Source organism: Mustelus asterias, chromosome 11, assembly GCF_964213995.1.
Source record: "Mustelus asterias chromosome 11, sMusAst1.hap1.1, whole genome shotgun sequence".
Classification (NCBI taxonomy): Eukaryota; Metazoa; Chordata; class Chondrichthyes; order Carcharhiniformes; family Triakidae; genus Mustelus; species Mustelus asterias.
In genome coordinates, this window is record NC_135811.1 from 68,314,700 (window position 1) to 68,335,710 (window position 21,011).

The window sequence follows — 21,011 nt, forward strand, 5'->3', positions numbered from 1 at the left end:
GTGCCTCAGCCTCAAACTGGCCTTCCTGGGAATCCATTGCAATTGCTGATCACCCCATGGTAAAAGATATAAATGCATCCTGGCATCCATCTTAAACTCGCTCCACACAACCCTGACCTTGCGTTCCCTCTTTTCCATTGCCCCCCAGTACATCTGGCAGCGTCTTCAACTTCTCTATATCTTACAGATTTCTACAAGGGCCCCTTGGAAACAGCCCACTCCAAAGAACTACTTCAAATATACAGACACCACAGTTCAGGAAACAGTGTGCATGGATGTGCACGTGGGAGTGGAAGTATCTTGTTACACTCTATAGGGAACTCTGATGTGCGCCAACCATTGCCACATGCAGCTGGATGTGTTTCATGTGGACAAAGTGTGCAATTGATTTCTAATCCTCATTGCTTGCTGCTACTTCTTTAAGGAACATTTTGAGAACAAAATTAGTGGAATTATGGCAAAAATTAACTGCTTTGAACATGCACCAGTAATTAAAGTTAACATCCCAAATAATTAGCAATTCTAAGTATGGCAATGACCCTTTTTAAAGCATTGCTCGTATTCAGCCTTCTGATGACAACACTGCAGTTCACGTTTCACGTGCAGAGGGTAGACAACTTAGAGGGGTCATGTACTGAGTCGCTGTGGGTGGAACTCAGAAACAGGAAGGGTGCAGTCACTATGCTGGGGGTGTACTACAGACCACCCAACAGCCCACGGGAAGTGGAGGAAAGGATATGTCAGGAGATTCTGGATAGGTGCAGAAAACATAGGGTTGTTGTAGTGGGGGACTTTAATTTCCCTGGCACAGACTGGAAAGTGCTTAGAGCTGGGGGACCGGACGGGGAGGAATTTGTAAAATGCGTACTGGAAGGTTCTTTGGAACAGTATGTAGATAGCCCGACTAGAGAGGGGGCTATACTGGACCTAGTTCTGGGAAATGAGCCCGGTCAGGTCGTCAAAGTTTCGGTAGGGGAACATGTGGCAAATAGTGACCACAACTCTGTTAACTTTAGGATAGTAATGGACAAGGATGAGTGCTGTCCTACGGGCAGGGTGCTAAATTGGGGGAAGGCTGACTATAGCCGGATTAGGCAGGAATTGGTGGATGTTGATTGGGAGAGGATGTTCGAGGGTAAGTCCGCGTCTGGCATGTGGGAGTCTTTTAAGGAACTATTGATAAGGCTGCAGGATAGGCATGTGCCTGTAAAAAGGAAAGATAGGAAAGGTAGGATTCGAGAGCCGTGGATAACCAGGGAAATTGAGGATCTGATTAAAATGAAAAGGGAGGCGTACGTTAAGTCCAGGCAACTGAAAACAGATGGAGCTCTGGAGGAATACAGAGAGAGTAGGAAAGATCTCAAACGGGGAGTTAGAAGGGCAAAAAGAGGGCACGAGATGTTCTTGGCAGGCAGGATTAAGGAGAATCCTAAGGCATTCTATTCATACGTTAGGAACAAAAGAGTTGTCAGGGAGAAAATCGGACCTCTCAGGGACAAAGGAGGGGAATTATGCTTAGAACCCAAGGGAATAGGGGAGATCCTAAATGAATACTTTGCATCGGTATTCACGAAGGAGAGGGGCGTGTTAACCGGGAGTGTCTCGGAGGGAGGTGTTGACCCGTTAGAGAAAATCTCCATTACGAGAGAGGAAGTGTTGGGTTTTTAGGGAACATTAAAACTGACAACGCCCCAGGGCCTGATGGCATCTATCCTCGACTGCTCAGGGAGACGAGAGAGGAAATTGCTGGGCCTCTGACGGAAATCTTTGTCGCTTCTTTGGACACGGGTGAGGTCCCTGAGGATTGGAGGATAGCGAATGTGGTCCCGTTGTTTAAGAAGGGTAGCAGGGATAACCCAGGAAATTATAGGCCGGTGAGCTTGACGTCCGTGGTAGGGAAGTTGTTGGAGAGGATTCTTAGAGACAGGATGTATGTGCATTTAGAACGGAACAATCTCATTAGTGACAGACAGCATGGTTTTGTAAGAGGGAGGTCGTGCCTTACAAATTTGGTGGAGTTTTTTGAGGAAGTGACAAAAACGGTTGATGAAGGAAGGGCCGTGGATGTCGTCTATATGGATTTCAGTAAGGCATTTGACAAAGTCCCACATGGCAGGTTGGTTAAGAAGGTTAAGGCTCATGGGATACAAGGAGAAGTGGCTCGATGGGTGGAGAACTGGCTTGGCCATAGGAGACAGAGGGTAGTGGTCGAAGGGTCTTTTTCCGGCTGGAGGTCTGTGACCAGTGGTGTTCCGCAGGGCTCTGTACTGGGACCTCTGCTATTTGTGATATATATAAATGATTTGGAAGAAGGTGTAACTGGTGTAATCAGCAAGTTTGCGGATGACACAAAGATGGCTGGAATTGCGGATAGCGAAGAGCATTGTCGGGCAATACAGCAGGATATAGATAGGCTGGAAAATTGGGCGGAGAGGTGGCAGATGGAATTTAATCCGGATAAATGCGAAGTGATGCATTTTGGAAGAAATAATGTAGGGAGGAGTTATGCAATAAATGGCAGAGTCATCAGGAGTATAGAAACACAGAGGGACCTAGGTGTGCAAGTCCACAAATCCTTGAAGGTGGCAACACAGGTGGAGAAGGTGGTGAAGAAGGCATATGGTATGCTTGCCTTTATAGGACGGGGTATAGAGTATAAAAGCTGGAGTCTGATGATGCAGCTGTATAGAACGCTGGTTAGGCCGCATTTGGAGTACTGCGTCCAGTTCTGGTCGCCGCACTACCAGAAGGACGTGGAGGCATTGGAGAGAGTGCAGAGAAAGTTTACCAGGATGTTGCCTGGTATGGAGGGTCTTAGCTATGAGGAGAGATTGAGTAGACTGGGGTTGTTCTCCTTGGAAAGACGGAGAATGAGGGGAGATCTAATAGAGGTATACAAGATTATGAAGGGTATAGATAGGGTGAACAGTGGGAAGCTTTTTCCCAGGTCGGAGGTGACGATCACGAGGGGTCACGGGCTCAAGCTGAGAGGGGCGAAGTATAACTCAGACATCAGAGGGACGTTTTTTACACAGAGGGTGGTGGGGGCCTGGAATGCGCTGCCAAGTAGGGTGGTGGAGGCAGGCACGCTGACATCGTTTAAGACTTACCTGGATAGTCACATGAGCAGCCTGGGAATGGAGGGATACAAACGATTGGTCTAGTTGGACCAAGGAGCGGCACAGGCTTGGAGGGCCGAAGGCCTGTTTCCTGTGCTGTACTGTTCTTTGTTCTTTGAAGGGGGGGAGGTTTAACACAGATATCAGAAGGACATATTTCACACAGAGGGTCGTGGGGGCCTGGAATGTGTTGCCGGGCAAGGTGATGGAGGCGGACACACTGGGAACGTTTAAGACTTATCTAGACAGCTATATGACCGGAGTGGGAATGGAGGGATACAAAAGAGTGGTCTAGTTTGGACCAGGGAGCGGCGCGGGCTAATTGTTCCTTGTTTCTCGTTTCAAGGCTTCATTCTATGATCATCTTGCTGGTGCCAGTACAGAGCGAGACTGCGGATAGTTGGGAACCTGTCTCGGGGGCAGGGAATTCATATGGTGTTCATGGAAGTGGAAATGACTAGGGTTGGGAAGCATTTTCCGATCAGGGCCATTGTGATCTCCTGGACTCGTTTCGATCGCCTCAGGGGGTCGGAGAGGAATTTCCCAGATTTTTTTTTTCCCCATATTGGCCCTGGGGTTTTTCACTCTGGGTTTTCGCCTCTCCCTGGGGATCACATGGTCTGGAATAGGGGGGTGGGGGTGAGTTAATAGGTTGTAATGAACAAAGCATCGTAGCTGTGAGGGACAGCTCGGTGGATAGGATATTGGTATGTAGATAGGCTGGAAAATTGGGCGGGGATCCTGGATTCAGGATTCAATCCTGGACCGGGGAGCGGCGCGGGCTTGGAGGGCCGAAGGGCCTGTTCCTGTGCTGTATTGTTCTTTGTTCTTTGTTTCAGAACCCAGATACATCTTCCAACAGACTGGTTCACAGGTATCCCACTTTCAGCTGACCACTGGGAGAAGACTTGTTCAATAACCCTTTTTAGCATCAATTCACATTACCACTTCTAGACACAGCGCACGGTCACATCAACCCTGCCATGCTCTCAGGCTGGATATGTGATTTGGGAAAACATGCAGCTCAATTTGATTTCCATCACCCCAGCTTCGTGGATTTGAAGCAAAATCACAATTATGGAGGAATAGGCAATTCAGTTCCTCAAGCCTGCTCCTGATCTTGTAATGAATCCATCCCTCAGGCATACCATATAAAGATTAAATTGCACTACAAAAATTAATAGCACATCACCATACAGGGTATGCTTTGTCCACATTTACACAGAACATAGAATCCCTAATGTAGAAGCAGGCCATTCGGCCCATCGAGTCTGCACCGACCACAATCCCACCCAGGCCCCACCCCCATGCATTTACTCTAGCTAGTCTCCCTGACACTATGGATCAATTTAGCATGGCCAATCCACCTAATCCGCACATCTTTGGACTGTGGGAGGAAACCGGAGCACCCGGAGGAAACCCACGCACACAAGGGGAGAACATGCAAACTCCATACAGACAGTGACCCAAGCCGGGAATCAAACCGGGGGTCCCTGGCGCTGCGAGACAGCAGTGCTAACGACTGTACCACTGTGCTGCCCCAATTTAATTGTGGCAAACTGATTAAATTGGGAAACAAAGAAAAGGATACATATAAGATGGAAGTCTGCTTTCTGCTGGCTAGAAGAATCTTACAGAAATGGGTTTGTCTAATCTCAATGTAGTCTGTATTAGAGATAGACCTACAGATGATCTTTATTATGGTGTATTCACCCGTATTGTATAGTGTCTGAAATGGAGGTGTGTTCCATTCTCTACCATTGATGAGGGCAAATCTCAGGTTTAAAGGAATTTAACAGATGAGATTATACATTTTTTCATGCCCATCTGCTGCTTATTGGAAGAACATACCTTGTACACTTCACTGAAACCTCCTCTTCCCAACAGGTGTAGTAGCAAATACCTGTCATTTAACGTAGGATGGTCTTTAAATCTGCAACAAGATGTTCATACAAGCCAATGGGTTAGCAGAATAAACACGGCAAGGTTTTCATAACTGTTTCAAAGAAATCTAAATTACACCGGTGTTCCAACACACAGCAATATCCTCCATAAACAGCAGCAGGGAGGAGTAAGTATCATATTGCTCTCTATTCATCTAATACCCTATTCCAGCCAAAGTTGCCACAAAGTGGAGGCCAGATGATTTCCTGGAGAAAGCTAAAAAGTAAGTCAAGTCATCCTGGATGGTTCTTTCAAACACATTGTTATAAAGTGGACACCAAATAAACTTGCCTGATGTCTCAGCTGGGGACAGTGTAGGACATGAGATTCAAGAAATTAACAGAAAAAGATGGTTTACTCATAAGAAGAACAAGATTCACAAACCAGCTAATCAAGTCAGGTTACTGTCTGGCAGGCACATCTATGCTTAAGCAATGCAAGTACTCCACCTACAGGACTTCAATTGTGTTGGTTATATATCTAGAAAACTAAATACAAGGGTGTAGAAGTCACACTTCAGCTACTCCATCTGGAGTCCTTAGAGCAGCTCTGGGAACTACACCTCAGGAAGGATATACTGGTCTTGGAGGAGTGCCACGGATCACACTCTATAGCACTACTCTTGTAATATTACCACCAAGAAGTACAACAGCTGCAGATGTGCAAGAGAACGCCATTACCTCCAAATTCTACTCCAAGTCACACACAATCCCAATGTGGTCATTCATAATTCTAGGATGGTTGCCATTCAGCTCATTGTGCCCATGCTGGTTCTCTATAAGAGCAAGTCGGCTAAGCCCAGTCCTCTGCCTTTTTCACACAGACCTGTAAGCTTCCTCGCTTCAGATAATTATCCAATTCACTTTTGAAATCCATGATTGAATCCACCTCCACCACACTCACAGGCAGTGCATTCCAGATCCTAACCAAACACGGCACAAAAAAATTTATTTTCCTGTTACTATAGATTATTTTGCCACTCGCCTTAGAGAGGTCGCCTGTGGTTCTCAACCTCCTGTCAATGGGAACAGTTTCTCTCTATCTGCTCTGTCCAGACATCTCATGACTTGCAATGATTGAGCTTCCACAGCAGGCTGAGTAGAGAATTCCAAAGATTCATCATCCTCTGAGTGAAGGAATTCCTCCTCAGCTCAGTCTTAAATGGGCTTTCCCTTATTGCTCGACAGGTATTTAAGAATGAGATGAGGAGGAATTTTGAGGATGGAGAATCTTTGGAATTCCCCATCCCAGAGGGCCGTGGAAGCTCAATCATTGAGCTTGTTCAGATAGAAAATCGATCGATTTCTGGGTACTAATGACATCAACAGATATGGGACAACGCAAGAAAATGGTGTTGAGGTTGATGATCAGCCATAATCTAACTGAATGGCGGAGGAGGCTTGATGGGCCAAATAGCCTAATCCTGCTGCTCCCAAGCTCCTATGAATACCCCTATAAAATCTCTTCTTAACCTTCTCTTCTCTCATGAGAATAGCCTCAGCTTCTCCAATCTATCCTCGTAACTGAAATTTCTCATCCCACATTGTTGGACATTTTTCCTGCATCCTCTCTGATAGGTTCATATTCTTCTTAAAATGTGGTGCCCTGAATTAGACACAATACTCCAGCTGTGGCTGGTTTACAAAGATTCATCATAATTCTCTGCTTTTGTACTCTTTTGCCTCTATATATAAAGTACAGAATCCCGTATGCCATATTAATCACTTTCTCAACCTGCCTTGCTACTTTCAACAGCTTGTGTACCTATATCCTCAGGGCCTTCTGCTTCAGCACCACCTTTAGAACTGCATCCCTCAAATTATATCGCCTCTCCTTGTTCTACCATTATGTTTCACTTCACACTTTTCTGTATTAAATTTCATTTGCCACGTGTCTGCCCCATTCCACCAGCCCATCTATGGCGTCCTGAAGTCTATCACCAGCCCCCGGGTTCAATTCAGGCCTTGGGTAACAGCTCTGTCTGTTCCTTAAAGAAGTACCTTTAACAAATCTCTGTTGGCTTTTCTTAATTAGACTACATGTATCCATGTAACTGTTAATTTTGTCCCGGATTATCATTTCGTGAAGATTTCTCACCATTGAGGTTAAACTGACTGATTGACTAAACTGCGGTCACTGGGTTTATCCTTACACCCTATTTTTTGAACAATTGTGCAACTTTTGAAATTCTCCATTCCTCTGACACCAAACCTCATTTCTGAGGAGGATTGGAAGATTATGGCCGGAGTCTACACAATTTCCACACTTCCTTCCCTCAGGATCCTTGGATACATCTGGTCTGTTCTATCAACTTTCAATATAACCAGCTTTTCGAATACCTTCTGTTCTTCAATTGTTAGCTCATTCAGTGTCTCAACTATCTCTTTCACAATGACTTCTGCAGCACCTTTGTCCTTGGTACAAACTCCTGCAAAATATTTGTCCAGTATTTCTGCCTCCGTGATTAAAACCCGTTTTTGGTCCCTAATTGGTCCACCCCTCCTCTCAGTATTCTTTTACTATTTATATGCCGATAAAAGGCTTTTGGGTTCCCTCTAATGTTTTCTAAAAATCTTTACTTGTACTCTGTCTTTGCCTGTCTTATTTCTTCTTTTCCCTTCTGAATGTTCTATATTCAGACTGGTTCATATTTGCATCATCAACCTGACATGTGTTAAACAGATCCTTTTTCAGCTCTGTAGCTCTTTTGTCATCCAGGGAGCTTTGTTTGTTCTACTATTGTCCCTCTTGGGAATGTATCTTGACTGTAGCCACACCAGCTCTTCCTTAAAGATGGCCTATCTTTCCATCACAGTTTAGCCTGCCAATCCTTCATTTCAATTTACTTGGGCCAGATCCATTCTCACCTCAATGAAACTGGCCCTCTCCCAATTAATTATTTATAGTCTGGATTGCTGCTTGCCCTTTACCATTGCTAGCCTAAACCTTATGATACAAAGAACACTGTTTCTCCCTCCCCCCCCTCCCCATATCTTTCCCAGTGGACTATATAATGTACTTACAGTAACAGAACCTTTATTGTTTCCTAGCTCTAATCAAATAGATTTTGTCCATTAGCCATCTCGGACACCCTCGCTGGAATTCTACTGCCTTGACTGGCACGGAATTGGAGCAGGCAAGGGGCGAACAATGGAAATGTCCGTTGACCTTGGATGGGAATTGCCGGTCTTGCTCGAACTAGGCCGTAAAATCCCCCAACCTCTCTCTGCCACACTACCATCTCTCCTCCTTTCTTTCTTTCCAGAATACACGCAATCCAGGAATATTAACTACCCAGTCATGTTCCTCTTTGAACCAGGTCTCCGCTATCATCAGAACATCATTTTCCCACCTAATTTAAACCTTATTGCATTCCTTTTTACTCTGACCCCACTTAATACTTTTTCCTTTTTTTAAAAAACTCTGATGATTTCTGTCCACATTGATTTCAACAAGACTTTTGACAAGGGCCCTCACGACAGACTGGTCACAAACAGTAGAAGCCCTTGAAACCCAAGGGAGAGTGGCTAATCAGATTCAAAACTGACTTGCTGACAGAAAACAAAGGGCTGACAGGTGTTTTTCTGACTGGATGAAAGTTACAAACAAGGTTCTGCAGGACTCGCTAACTACTTATTCCCTTGGCTTTTGTAGTTTGTATTAATAATTTAATTTTCAGCTGATACCAAAATTAGCTATGTGATGTGCAGTGAGGAGGAAAGCTTTAGATTGCAGAAAGATATAGATGGTCTGGTCAGTTGGGCAGAAAACTGCAAAATGGAATGTGATCTGGAGAAGGATGGGGCAATGCATTTTCATAGGTGTAACAAGGCAAGGAAATATATAATAAATGGGAGGGTACTGTTGACCAGTGAGCTTGTGCACGCCAGTGGGAGAAAGACTGCAGCCAGAGTGAGATTCAGCCAGGGTGAGGGTATCGGGAATTTGGAGCCGAGTGGGAATTCGTTGCTGAGGGGAAAGAGGTGCTCACCTTCGGGAGGAACGGAGAGGCAGATCTGTGAGGGAGACTCGAGGGCAAGTGAGAGGTAGAAAGAAATTGAACCGTGACGTCACAGCCAGCAGGTAAGTGATTGGCTGGTGACTGGTAAGTCTTCTTTCTTTTGTTTTTTAAAATTTTTTTCTTGGCATTGAGTTGTATTTGTAAGCCAACTTAAGGGTCAAGTCATGGCAGGAGACCCCAGACCTGTGTCATGCTCCTCTTGTGGGATGTGGGAATTCAGGGACCCATCTGGTGTCCGAGACATAGATTAGAAGAGTCGGGTGGTTATGTGAGAGCTCCACTTGTTAAGCTGCAGCTGGAATACTGCTCACAGTTCTGGCCACCCCATTACAGGTGCAGAGGACATTTGCAAAGATTTTGTCTGCCGACTGGAGAATTTTGGCGATGAGGGAAGATTGGATACGCTGGGGTGTTTACCTTGGAAAAGAGGAGGCAGAGGGGTGACTAAATTGAGGTGCATAAAATTATGAAGGGTTTAGAGAGAATAAACAACCTAATTACTTTAGCAGAGGAGAACACAGATTTAAAGTAATTGGCAGAAGCATTGGAGGAAAGAATTTTTTTTCACCCAGAGGGAGGTAGGAGCGTGGAACTCACTGCCTGAAAGGCTGGCATAGACAGAAGCTCACACATTTGAAAAGCACTTGGACATTTAGTGAGGATCCATGATCTGCAGGGCTACAGACCGAGTGCAGGAAGATGGAATTAAGCCGAGGAGCGCCTTGTCAACTGCCTCCTCCTGTGATGCCGTGCCATAAAGTACATATTTCAAGAGACACTGATAACTTACTGTGAATTATCTTCATTGTGTATCCTCTTCAGTTCCCTTATGTGTAAATTGCGTACTCTTTCCAACCGCTCTAACTCTGCCTGTATCTCCGCCTCCTCCTGCACAAGGGAAAGAAAGAATGAAAAGATACAATCTCAGCAAACTGTGCCCCAAATCCTACAGTGACAGAACAGAAAGGTACAACAAATAGATGTAAAAATAACTGCATATTTAGAAACTTTCTAGTAATTTGAAAGTGATTATAGGATTGCTTTTTCAAATGCTAGATACAATCAATGCCCTTTTCACCAGCTACTGTTTGCGTCTTATTCACCCAAAGCTGAGTCAGCCTGATTGAAGATACATACACAAGACACTAAGACGTGATGGCTTTCCAGCAGCTAAAGAACTGTGCCTGCAGGACCTTGACAAATGGCATATTTTCATACAAATATATAAAGCCACAGGCAGGAAATGACCAGCTAATCCATCAGCCCAGCCCCACAGACTGACCATCACTAGTTAAGCTCAAGGTGCAGCATAACACTGGACCAAAAAAAATCACCTGTTTGATGTGCAGAGTTAACTGGAACAGACAGCAGTAGTGATGTTGCAATTTCCAGCTGTGCTGGAAAAGTCTGCGTACGTGGCAGTGAAAATACGGGCAAGGTCAACCATGGTACTAGTTACATTCACCATTCTGGCTCACTTCAGTAGACTGGCCACTTAGCTAAAGTAAAGTTAAAGTTCATTTATTAGTCACAAGTAAGGCTTACATTAACACTGCAATGAAGTTACTGTGAAAATCCCCTAGTACCAGAGGTGCTATTGGTACAAAGAGAACAGTTCGGTGGCACAGTGGTTAGCACTGTTGCCTCACAGCGCCAGGGACCCAGGTTCGAATCTCGGCTTGGGTCACTGTCTGTGCAGAGTCTGCACATTCTCCCCGTGTCTGGGTGGGTTTCCTCTGGGTGTTCTGGTTTCCTCCCACAGTCTGAAAGATGTGCTGGTTAGGTGCATTGGGCCATGCTAAATTCTCACTCAGTGTACCTGAACAGGCACCAGAGTGTGGCAACGAGGGGATTTTCACGGTAACTCCATTGCACTGTTAATGTAAACCCACAAATCAATAAACTTTAAGTACTCCAGTAAGATTCAGCACCTTTGGTACAGAAAGAGAGAAAAGAATAAAGTTCCCTGCATGGAACATCTTGATCAAGCGTCCTTTATGAAGTGCAGTACATGATTTCCCATTTTGCTATTCCTGGTGAAGTTACTTCACTCCGTGGCACTCAAATTCTAAGCAGACCAATACATTACCCAACAGGACATTGAAACATTTTATGGGGTGGGACAAGGACAGAGTGAACTACACTACACATCGATTTTCAAACTTTTCTATGCTAAAGGTCCCTTGTGAGCACCGGCATACTCCCAGAGACATATTGAAAATAGTAACACACTTCCAGAAACCCTTGTCCCAACATCTAAAACAATCAGATTTCCCTTTCTCTAAATAAACACAAGAGCTGTTCACTGCAGAAAATCTAAATCCGGGTAAAGCAACAAAGGAGCAAGACAGAGAGAGGAAAAAACAAATCAAACAGCTGAATCTGCATTGGATCCCTTTATGGACCCCAGTTTGGGATCAAAAACAATCCTCTGGCACAGGAAGAAGGCTCAACAAACCTTTTTTAAATGTCCTAATCTTAGTTTGAAGATTTCTTCCTGTTCATGGTATTCTGCTAAAGTCAAGCTGCAAAAAAAAAGAAAATGAACAGGTTATCATATTTCTGCTGAGATTAACTAGCATCACTTGTTACAGCACAACCTTGAGAGTATTACACCAAATGTTTAATTCATCTCGTTCAAGGTTTAAAAACCAGAAGTGTTAATTTTGTAAACTTCAGAGATTGGAATGAAGTGCATTGCCTCTTAGACATGGATCTATTCAAGCTGAATCAACTGATGGTAATTATACATTAATAAGGTTTCAGTTTACACCTCACTCCCCTCGGCACTGCTCACTAGATGGTTAAAAAGTAAAACCCAAATATCCAGATTTCCCTTCAAAAAAATGGAAACTGATGCCTTTTTTCACATCAAATCTCAGAGCTAATGGTTGCATGTAGATTCAGAGCACATATGACCAGAAACTACAAGATTTGCAGTCAGTACAAACAAGTGAAAAAGCCACAAGGTGCTACTGGAGTGGGAAGAAAGAAAAAGGGCAACACTCCAAACCACCCCTACAAACCTACTAATAGCTAGCTGACAGCCGGATAACAAGACAGCCTCCTCTTCCCTGCCAGATATGGGGGCTGAGAGGGCACACCAGAGAATTTATAACAGGATCCACAATGTCACTAATTAGGAGTAGGGCCACTCCGCCCCTTGAGCCTCCACCACAATTCACTAAGATCATGGCTGATCTGATTGCAACCTCAACTCCACAATCCCACCTACCCCCGATAACCTTTCAACCCCCCCGCCCCCCCTGCTTATCAAGAATCTGTCTCTGCCTTAAAAATATTCAAAGATTCTGCCATCTTTAGAGGAACAGAGTTCCAAAGACTTACAACCCTTAGAGAAAAGATTTTTTCCTCACCTCTTAAATGAGCAAACTCTTATTTTTTAAACGGTGACCCAAGTTTTAGATTCTTCTATGAGAGGAATCATCCTTTCCATATTCACCTTGGTAAAGGCCTCTCAGGATCTTATATGTTTCAATCAAGTAACCCCTTGCTCTTCTAAACTCCAGAGGATACAAGTCTAACCTGTTCAACCTTTCTTCATAAGATACCCACTCATTCCAGGCTCGTCTAGTAAACCTTCTCCAAACTGCTTCCAATGCATTTAAAGCTTCCTTAAATATGGAGACCAATACTGTACATACTATACTAGATGTGGTCTCACCAGTGCCCTGTGTAACTGTGTAACCTCCCTACATTTGCATGTAATTCCCCTCACAATAAACATTCTATTAGCTTTCCTAATGACGTGCTGTACATGTACACCAGCCTTTGGTGATTCATGCACTAGGATGCCCAGATTCCTCTCAAGAGTTCTGCAATCTCTCACCATATATCATATGCTTTTTTAATTCTTCCTGCCAAATGGACAATTTCACATTTTCCCACATTATACTCTATTTGCCAGAGCTATGCCCACTCACTTAACCTCTCTATATCTCTTTGTAGCCCCCATCTGTCCTCTTCACAACTTACTTTCCTACTTATCTTTGTGTCATCAGTAAATTTAGCTACCATTCCTTCGATCCCTTCATCCAAGTCATTTATATAAATTGCAAACAGTTGAGGCTTTAGCACTGATCCCTGCAGGACACCACTTGTTACACATCTTGCCAACCTGAAAAAGACCCATTAATGCTTACTCCCTTTACTGTTAGCTCGCCAATCTTCTATCCATGCCAATATGTTATCCTCTACATCGTGAGTTCCTATTTTTTGCGATAACCTATGATGTGGCATCTCATCAAACGTCTTCTGAAAATCTAAGTATAATACATCCACTGGTTCCCCTTTATCCATAGCACATGTTACTTCTTCAAAGAACTCTAATAAATTGGTTATTATGATTTCCCTTTCACAAAAGCATGTGGAATTTGCTAGAATACCTTGAATTTGTCTAAGTGACCTGCTACACCATCTTTAATAATAGCGCCTAACATTTTCCAACTGCACTGTTGTGCATTCTTTCAACCATTCAGATGTGCGATCAATTCTTGGTACAGTTATGAGAGGCTCATGCCATTTGTACAATCCAGTGCTTAAAACAAAATTCTGAAAGAAAAATACCTAAACCAGCAATGTCCCAAGGCCACCTGTCCTCGTAACAGGAGGTACGAGTTACAGTAGATATTCTCTAGAAGGTGGTGTTTGTGTACTGGTGAGCAACACAAGCGAGTGCACCAACATGCTGTTGTGAATACAACACAACTATCCAGAAACACTTCCTGCAAATCACAAACCAGGAAACCCTGCCAAAGGACACTGGAAAAGGTCCAAAGTGTCACCATTTAAACTGAAAACTTCCAGGGCCAATTTTCTGGGATTACAGATAAAGGTAACTACAAACAAGTCCATTGTTAAATATTGTCAAGTTGTTGCACTGTTTATTGGCTGTATTGCTCTTTGGGGCTTCTGGAAGTCCTGAAAGACACTCAAGTCAGTTGTTTCTTCCTCAGTCATTTTTCAACAGATAGAATGCAGCAAGTGACCAGGGTTCATTCAGACGATAAATTTAAGCAACTTAAGTTACAACTATTTTTCCATTAATAAAGAAGTAGGATCCCTGATATCCATTCCCAATTTTCCTTTATAATATCAGATATATTTACAGAACAAGGATTTCAGGATGAAGTGTAGAGTCGGAATGCTGTCAGGCAAACAGAGCAAACTGGCACTGCTGAAAGATCAGTAAAAGGCTCAATAAATTCACCGCACAGCTCAATAGTCGCTGTAGGGTCTATTTGCTTGCAACCTGACTCACGTCTCGTTTTCTGCTCCATTTGCTTTGTTTTTCCTCTGTTTTTGCTCATTATTTGCTGGTGGCATCTGACACATGGCTGCTGGTTTCCGTTTTGCTAACAGCTTCCTCTGTCGCTCAATCTCTTCGCGCTGGGTGTTGATCCGTTCCTGTTGTCTGTATGACAATCACAAGGAATTAAAAATTTGCATTAGAGACTGTGGGAGAACTTCATGGGCAACAGAAAGTGGGGGCTGGGGTTTGCTGAAATAATCCAAATGTGTTAATGAACTTTAGTGGAACAGCAACACAAAACAGCACATATGTTTGAAGGTTAAAATTGCAATACAAAGTATTATTGAAAATGTTTCTGTCCACGGGATGTGGTTGTTATTGCCAGAGCAGTATTTTTTACCCATCTCTAATTGCTCTTGAGAAGGTGCTGTTGGAGGTGGACCACATTTTTGAGCCATGGTAGTCCAAGTGGTGTAGGTACACCCACAGCGCTGATAGACAGGAACCTCTGGGATATTGACCCAGCGACAGTGAAGGAACAGTGATATAGTTCCAAACCAAGATGGTGTGCTGCTTGGAGGGGAACTTGCAAGTGGTGTGGCCCCAGCATCTCCTGCCCTTGTTCTTTTAGGTGGTAGAGTTTGTGTGTTTGGAAGGTGCAGTGGAAGGGGCTTTGACCAGTTACTGAAATGCACCATGTTGCCACTTGGCATCAGTGGTGGAGGGAGTCAATGTTTAAGGTGAATGATGGGATACCATTCAAGCTGGCTGCTTTTACCTGGATGTGATTGTGCTTTTTGAATACTGGTGGAGTCGCATTCATCCAGGTAGTTGGGCTTGACTTGTGTGATGGAGATGGTGGACAGGCTTTCCCCAGTCTGACCTGGTCTTGCTGCTTATTTATGTGTCTGGGTCCAGCAAATGTTCTGGCCTATGGTGACACCATCACCTCCATCATGATGTTGAAGGTGCAGGATTCAGCAATAGCATGAGGAAGTGGTTGGATTCTTTCTTGTTAGAAATGGCCATTGCCGAGCACTTGTGAGGTACGGCTGCTACTTGTGAGGTGGCAGCTCAATCCTGAATGTTATACAGGTCTTGCTGCATGTGGGCATGGATTGCTTCATCATCTGAGGAATTGTGACTTGAACTGATCGCTGTGAAGGCAACAGTGAGTATTTCCACTTCTGAACAAATGGTGAAGGGAAGGTCATTGATGAAGCAACTGTAGATGATTGGGTCTAGGACACTAGCCTGGGACCTCCTGCAGGGACTGGGATGATTGGTCTCCAACAACCACAATCGTCTTCACTTGTATTAGGTAATGCAGCAATTAGTGGAGAATTTTCCCCTATTCCCAGTGACTTCAATCTTACTAGGGCTCCTTGATGACACTGACACACGCGCGCACACGCATGCGCGCACGCACAACTGAACACACGGACAGTTATCTGACGGCCAGGTTTGAGTTTCCATCTATCATGGTTCCTGTTTAAAAATTCACACTACATAAAAATTCATACAACTTCATCAGCTGCTGCTGCATAAATTGTGGGGGTTGAGTGGGAGTAGGAATCCAGTTTCTATCTACAGTGCATACTATTATATTTCTCCTTCAGGATTTTCTTTGTTGCAGTTCTTCTCTCAAGTTATTGATTTTTACCAGTTTGCAGAACGCTTGTTCCATATTAATCAGGCCCTCTCTTTTATGGAGCTTCAAAATCTTTACCATTCTCCTCCCGATATTTGCATTCCTGTTGCATCCCTTCTTCCCTGTTGGTTTTCTGCTCACTTGGGTAATTATTCACAGACAGGGCATACATGACTTCTTTATGTTATCACTTTACAGCTTATTTTCTTGGGAAACCTTTTGAACTTTCACTACAATAAGATGTTGTCGATACATCAAAATACTGACAAATGTGGGGTTCAATTTCTCCCCTCACTACACTCTCCATTCACAAATGCTCATCTGCCCAGTGGAGCTTTCTTGGCTACAGACTTTTAGTTCATAATCTGATCGCCATCTCAGAGACATGGCTGCAGGATGACAAAGATCATGATCTGAATTTTCAAGGGTACATTCAGGAAGGACAGGAAAAGGTGGACTCTGTTTCTTAAGGATGACACTGGCACAATATAGAGTGATGATCTTAGTTCTGGAGATCCAAGCACAGAATCAGTTTGAGTAGAGATGAGAAATAGTAAAGGTGAGAAGTCACTTGTGGGAGAGATTTAAAGGCCCCTTAACTGTAAATACACTGTAGGAAGGGGTATACAGGACAAAATAACGGGAGCTTCTGAGAAAGGTACGACAATAATCATGGGTGATTTTGCTTAGATTGGGTGAGTCAGAATGGCAAAGGTAGCCTGGATGATGAATGCAGAGCGATTTCGGGACAGTTTCTTAGAGAAGCATGTTTTAGAGTCAGAGTTTTAGAGAGCAGGCTGTTACAGCTCTGGTAATATACAATGAGTCAGGGTGAGTGACCTCATAGTGAAGGCACCCTTAGGTTGCAGTGATCATAACATGCCTGAATTTCACACTCTGCGGGAAAGCAGAGTAGATCTTAGACAAGTGTTCTAAACTTAAAATGAGGGCATGACTACAGCGTTGGCCAAAATGGACTGAGAAATTAGGTTAAGGGATAGGTCAGTAGAGATGCAGTGGCAGACATTTCAGGAGATATTTTCAATCAGGAGATGAAAATCAGACATATTCGAGAAGGGGTGGGCACCAGTTTGCCCAGGCAGTGAAGATGAAAATTACCACCATTTTGTGATGAGCTAGGAAAAGGGTAAGAAGCAGGAATGTTAAATTGACCACAGCCCCATTCTCACACTGCTTTGGCCATTGCTCCAAATGGTCAGTACTTACTTAATAAGATTCTGAAATGCATAGCCATCTGTCCATTGCTCGGTGAAGGAGGCTCCATGTCTGACTGTAGTGAAGTGTCCTAGTCGCAAACGGTCCTGCATACTCTTGTCTCGACAGGCAAGCTTCTCTTGTTTTGACTGAAAAATCATCATGAATTTACAAAAAAAACCCACAATTAGCCAGTTAACTTACTCACTCCTTGCATTGTCCTGTTCACAATGAATGACACCCTGGGGCCCCAAAGTTTTAAAGACTGAAGAGCAGAAGATGATTTTGAACATCCAGTTATTTAAATGCTCTCTAATCCCTCCCACATTTGTCGCCCAAAGTTTCCCCAGGTTAGTGACGTCCAGTGACTGACAATACAGGCTGGTCAATTGCTTCAATCACTGAGTAACAAGAGATGTATAGAACACCCAGGAAGGAGCTCAGCATCTAACACCCACCCTCCACTTCTGGTCAGATCCTAGCACTCCCAATGACACAATCCTGAAAGCCAGTTGAGAGAGAAAGAGAGAGAGAGAGAGAGAGAGAAAAGCAAGACACCTAAAATAGCTTGCATTTGCAAAGGCATGCAAAGATACCTTGTACAAAGATAAAGGAATAAAGGGGATTGTACACCTGCACCAGTTACTGAGGCAGTTCCTTGTTGAGTATTGTGGGGAAGATCTTTCCTTACACTGCTCTGACTGGATTGCAGACCCTGAATGGCACGATGCATCTATCCGGAGTCTCAGTGAGGCTTCAGCACTGGCAAATGGACAGTTGCCAATGGTTGGTGCAGACTCGATGGGCTGAATGGCCTCTTTCTGCACTGTAGGATTCTATGACAGTCGGTATGATTTTCTCTTCAGCAGTTATGGAAATGCTGTGAACAGTGCAGGCTACTTCACATCGCTTTCACAGACCTCACCAAGGCCTTCAAACCTTGTCAGCAGAAAGAGACTCTTCAGACTGATGAGGAAAATAGGCCTGTACACCTGGGTGCCATTTTTTCATTCCACAAGAACATGTGGTTTCATCAATTACAATGGAGAATCATCAGAAGCTTTCAAGGTCAGCAGCTGTCTAAAGCAGGGTCGCATCCTGGTGCCAACTCACTTTAGCAAATTTTTCTCCACGTTGCTATCTGGACACTTTTGGCGACTCAAATGAAGGTGCCTACCTGCATGCCAGAGCCAACAGCACGCTAGCTTGGCAAGACCACGTGCCAAGACCAAAGTGAATAATGTCCTAGTGTGAGAGTTGCTATTCGATGATGACGTCGTGCTAACATTCCATACTAAAGTTCACTCGCAGCAGCTTATACATCTGTTCTCCTGGGCCTGCAGGAATATGGACTGACAAATCAGATTCAGGAAGACAATATTGTGGGCGAGGACGTAGAGATGCCATCTCCCATCAACATTGAAAATCTAATTCTGGAGATCATCAACAGTTTCACATACCTTAGATCAACAGTTACGAGCAACCAGTCCCTTGATGCTGAAATCAGCACCAGGATCGCAAAGGTTGCAGCTGTCATGTCAAAGTTGAGATGTTGAATGTGGATCAACTTCAAACCAACCAAAGATAAACAACTCCATGTGCATCAGGCTTGTGTTCTCAGCACCCTCCTTTACAGTAGTAAGGCATGGACAAGCCAAGAAAGGCAGCTGAACAGCTTTCACCTCCATGCCTCAGGACAAATACTGGACGTACCCCGGCAAGGCAGAGTAGTGAACATGGAACTACAAAGTGTGCAGGGATTTCCACATTTTCCCCCTTGGGTCAGCCACGACTCCACTGGCTGGGTCATGTGAGCCAAATGGATGATAGCCATCAGGCATGTCTTTAGGATATGGCTAGTCTGCCATCTGCACAAGACCAACAGGTTGCTGCGTTTGCAACACAAGGGTATCTGGAAGCAGGACTTCAAGTTAACTGGGATAGGAGTCGATGCATGGGAAGTCCTTGTTGCTGAATGGAGTGCCTCGAAACAGCCTTTTTGCCAACTGGAAACAGCCAGTCAGGTTGGCATGGAAAAAGAGAACCACAAAAGAAATGACCAGATGGCAGAAGAGCTCGTTGGGAGGAGAAAAATATCAGTTGACCTCGAGCCAATACTATTCATTCCATGCCAGCTGCAGAAGAGTTCGCTCCTCACAAATTGGCCTCTATAGCCGCAACAATGTCCAATACAGAAGTGACATACACCCTGGGCACAGTCCATCAGCTCCCAAGGTGGACAGGTGCCAATAAAAAAACCAACTGAAAAATTTGCAAAGTTCTGCTTGATGCCATGACCTGGGTTAAACATGAACTGGCTACCTCTTGGGAAATGGAAGTGCCTCATTTACGTTGCAAGTCTCTCTTGTGCTAGTTTCTTATCAACTCGCTAAATAAAACTGAACAATTCTATATCAAAATAGTTATGTACTCATTATTAGCATTGCACAATAAAATAACAACTTGCAAGTTTTTTACTAACTCCCTAATTAATCACTAAAAATAGTAACACTCTGATCAACAATCCCCAGTATCTGCAATAATCTCCCTTTAAACTGAAGGAAAAAATGAAACAAAATAATTCCATCACTCAGTACACAAGCCACGTGCACGAGGATGGTATTGGAAAGTCCCTTCTGCTTTCTACTATGAGATCAGCATCTAGACTTTCTTTCTTGTCCCCACTGTTTTCAGAGGAGTTGTTACAAAAAGAAAGCAAGAATGAAAGGCTTGTACTTGGATGTAGTATTTTTGACAATCTTAGGCCACCCCAAAACGCTTTGGTCAATTAAATACTCAGCGTGGTAGCCAATTAGTGCAGAGCAAGGTCCCACAGACAGCAGTGTCATAATGACCTGAAAATCCGTTTCTTAAGAGATGTTGGTTATCTTAAGGGATAAATGTTTGCCAAGGTAATGTGCGGAACACCCAGCTCTTCTTTGAAGTAGCACCATGGGATCTTTTACATCCATCCAAGACAACTGCTTTAATACCAGCTGACGATAACATTCAAGCAGCCTAGTAGCAAGCGAGACCCTGCTGAATGCCACGGAGCTTCTAGAACAAAGTCAGTCAAAGTTCTCCTGAGGTCAATATGTTCTTTAAAATAGGAAAGTATTCTCCCTCGACCTTCCTCTGCAGCAGTGTTTTGAATGTTCAAGCTCAAATTAATGGCCGGCGTACCTTTTCTATTAGTAGCTTTTTGCTCATCGTCACACATTTATTTAACCGTTCTTTATATCTTTCCAGCATTTTCTGTTGCTCATCTATTTGTCTTCTTAAATCACAATTTGTCTGAAATAGAAAGAAAGGAAATCAATGAGCTACAGTTACAACACAGCACCAGAGCATCTACTGTTCCTGACTATGCCCATGCTGCCTTTCAGATGAATGATAAATAAAACAGAATGTCTAACGTGTTTTACGACAATGAAAGGTGCTTTCTAAATCCAAGTTCTTGTTGATGAAATAGCCATGGGGTGAAAAAAATTGCTGCCGCTCACTTTCAATTTCCTAGCTTACAGAGGCCCTGTTCTGGTACTAGAAAATTAAAATAGTCCACTGCGGCCAAAATTTGGTTTGTCTGCGATAGGAAATAATTCAGTGTCTGCTTTGATCACTGCAAAGAAAAAATGAATAACTTCAGGAAAACTGAAAAAGCTACATTAAATTGTGTTTTTCAATACACATGAACGAGTTCATTCTCAAACTCTAGGTTCAGGTGTCCATGGTCTGGTCCTGCACCACTATGGGCCACAGAAATAGTTTCCATATCCAAAGAACTATTTC

The 21,011-nt window shown here is 43.8% G+C and overlaps 1 protein-coding gene across 3 annotated transcripts in view; it reads right to left on the reverse strand.

Annotated features, from left to right (window-relative positions):
• The window catches only part of tlk2 (tousled-like kinase 2), a 174,372-nt gene that overhangs the window by 47,631 nt on the left and 105,730 nt on the right, over positions 1-21,011 (reverse strand). For all 3 annotated transcript variants that reach the window (XM_078223694.1, XM_078223695.1, XM_078223696.1), the window contains 6 exons: positions 20,406-20,516; positions 17,235-17,371; positions 14,366-14,518; positions 11,543-11,609; positions 9,875-9,972; positions 4,971-5,052 (listed from right to left, as the gene is read on the reverse strand). In XM_078223694.1, coding sequence (XP_078079820.1) covers positions 4,971-5,052; positions 9,875-9,972; positions 11,543-11,609; positions 14,366-14,518; positions 17,235-17,371; positions 20,406-20,516 — 648 coding nt within the window. The remainder of the gene's footprint in view (positions 1-4,970; positions 5,053-9,874; positions 9,973-11,542; positions 11,610-14,365; positions 14,519-17,234; positions 17,372-20,405; positions 20,517-21,011) is intronic.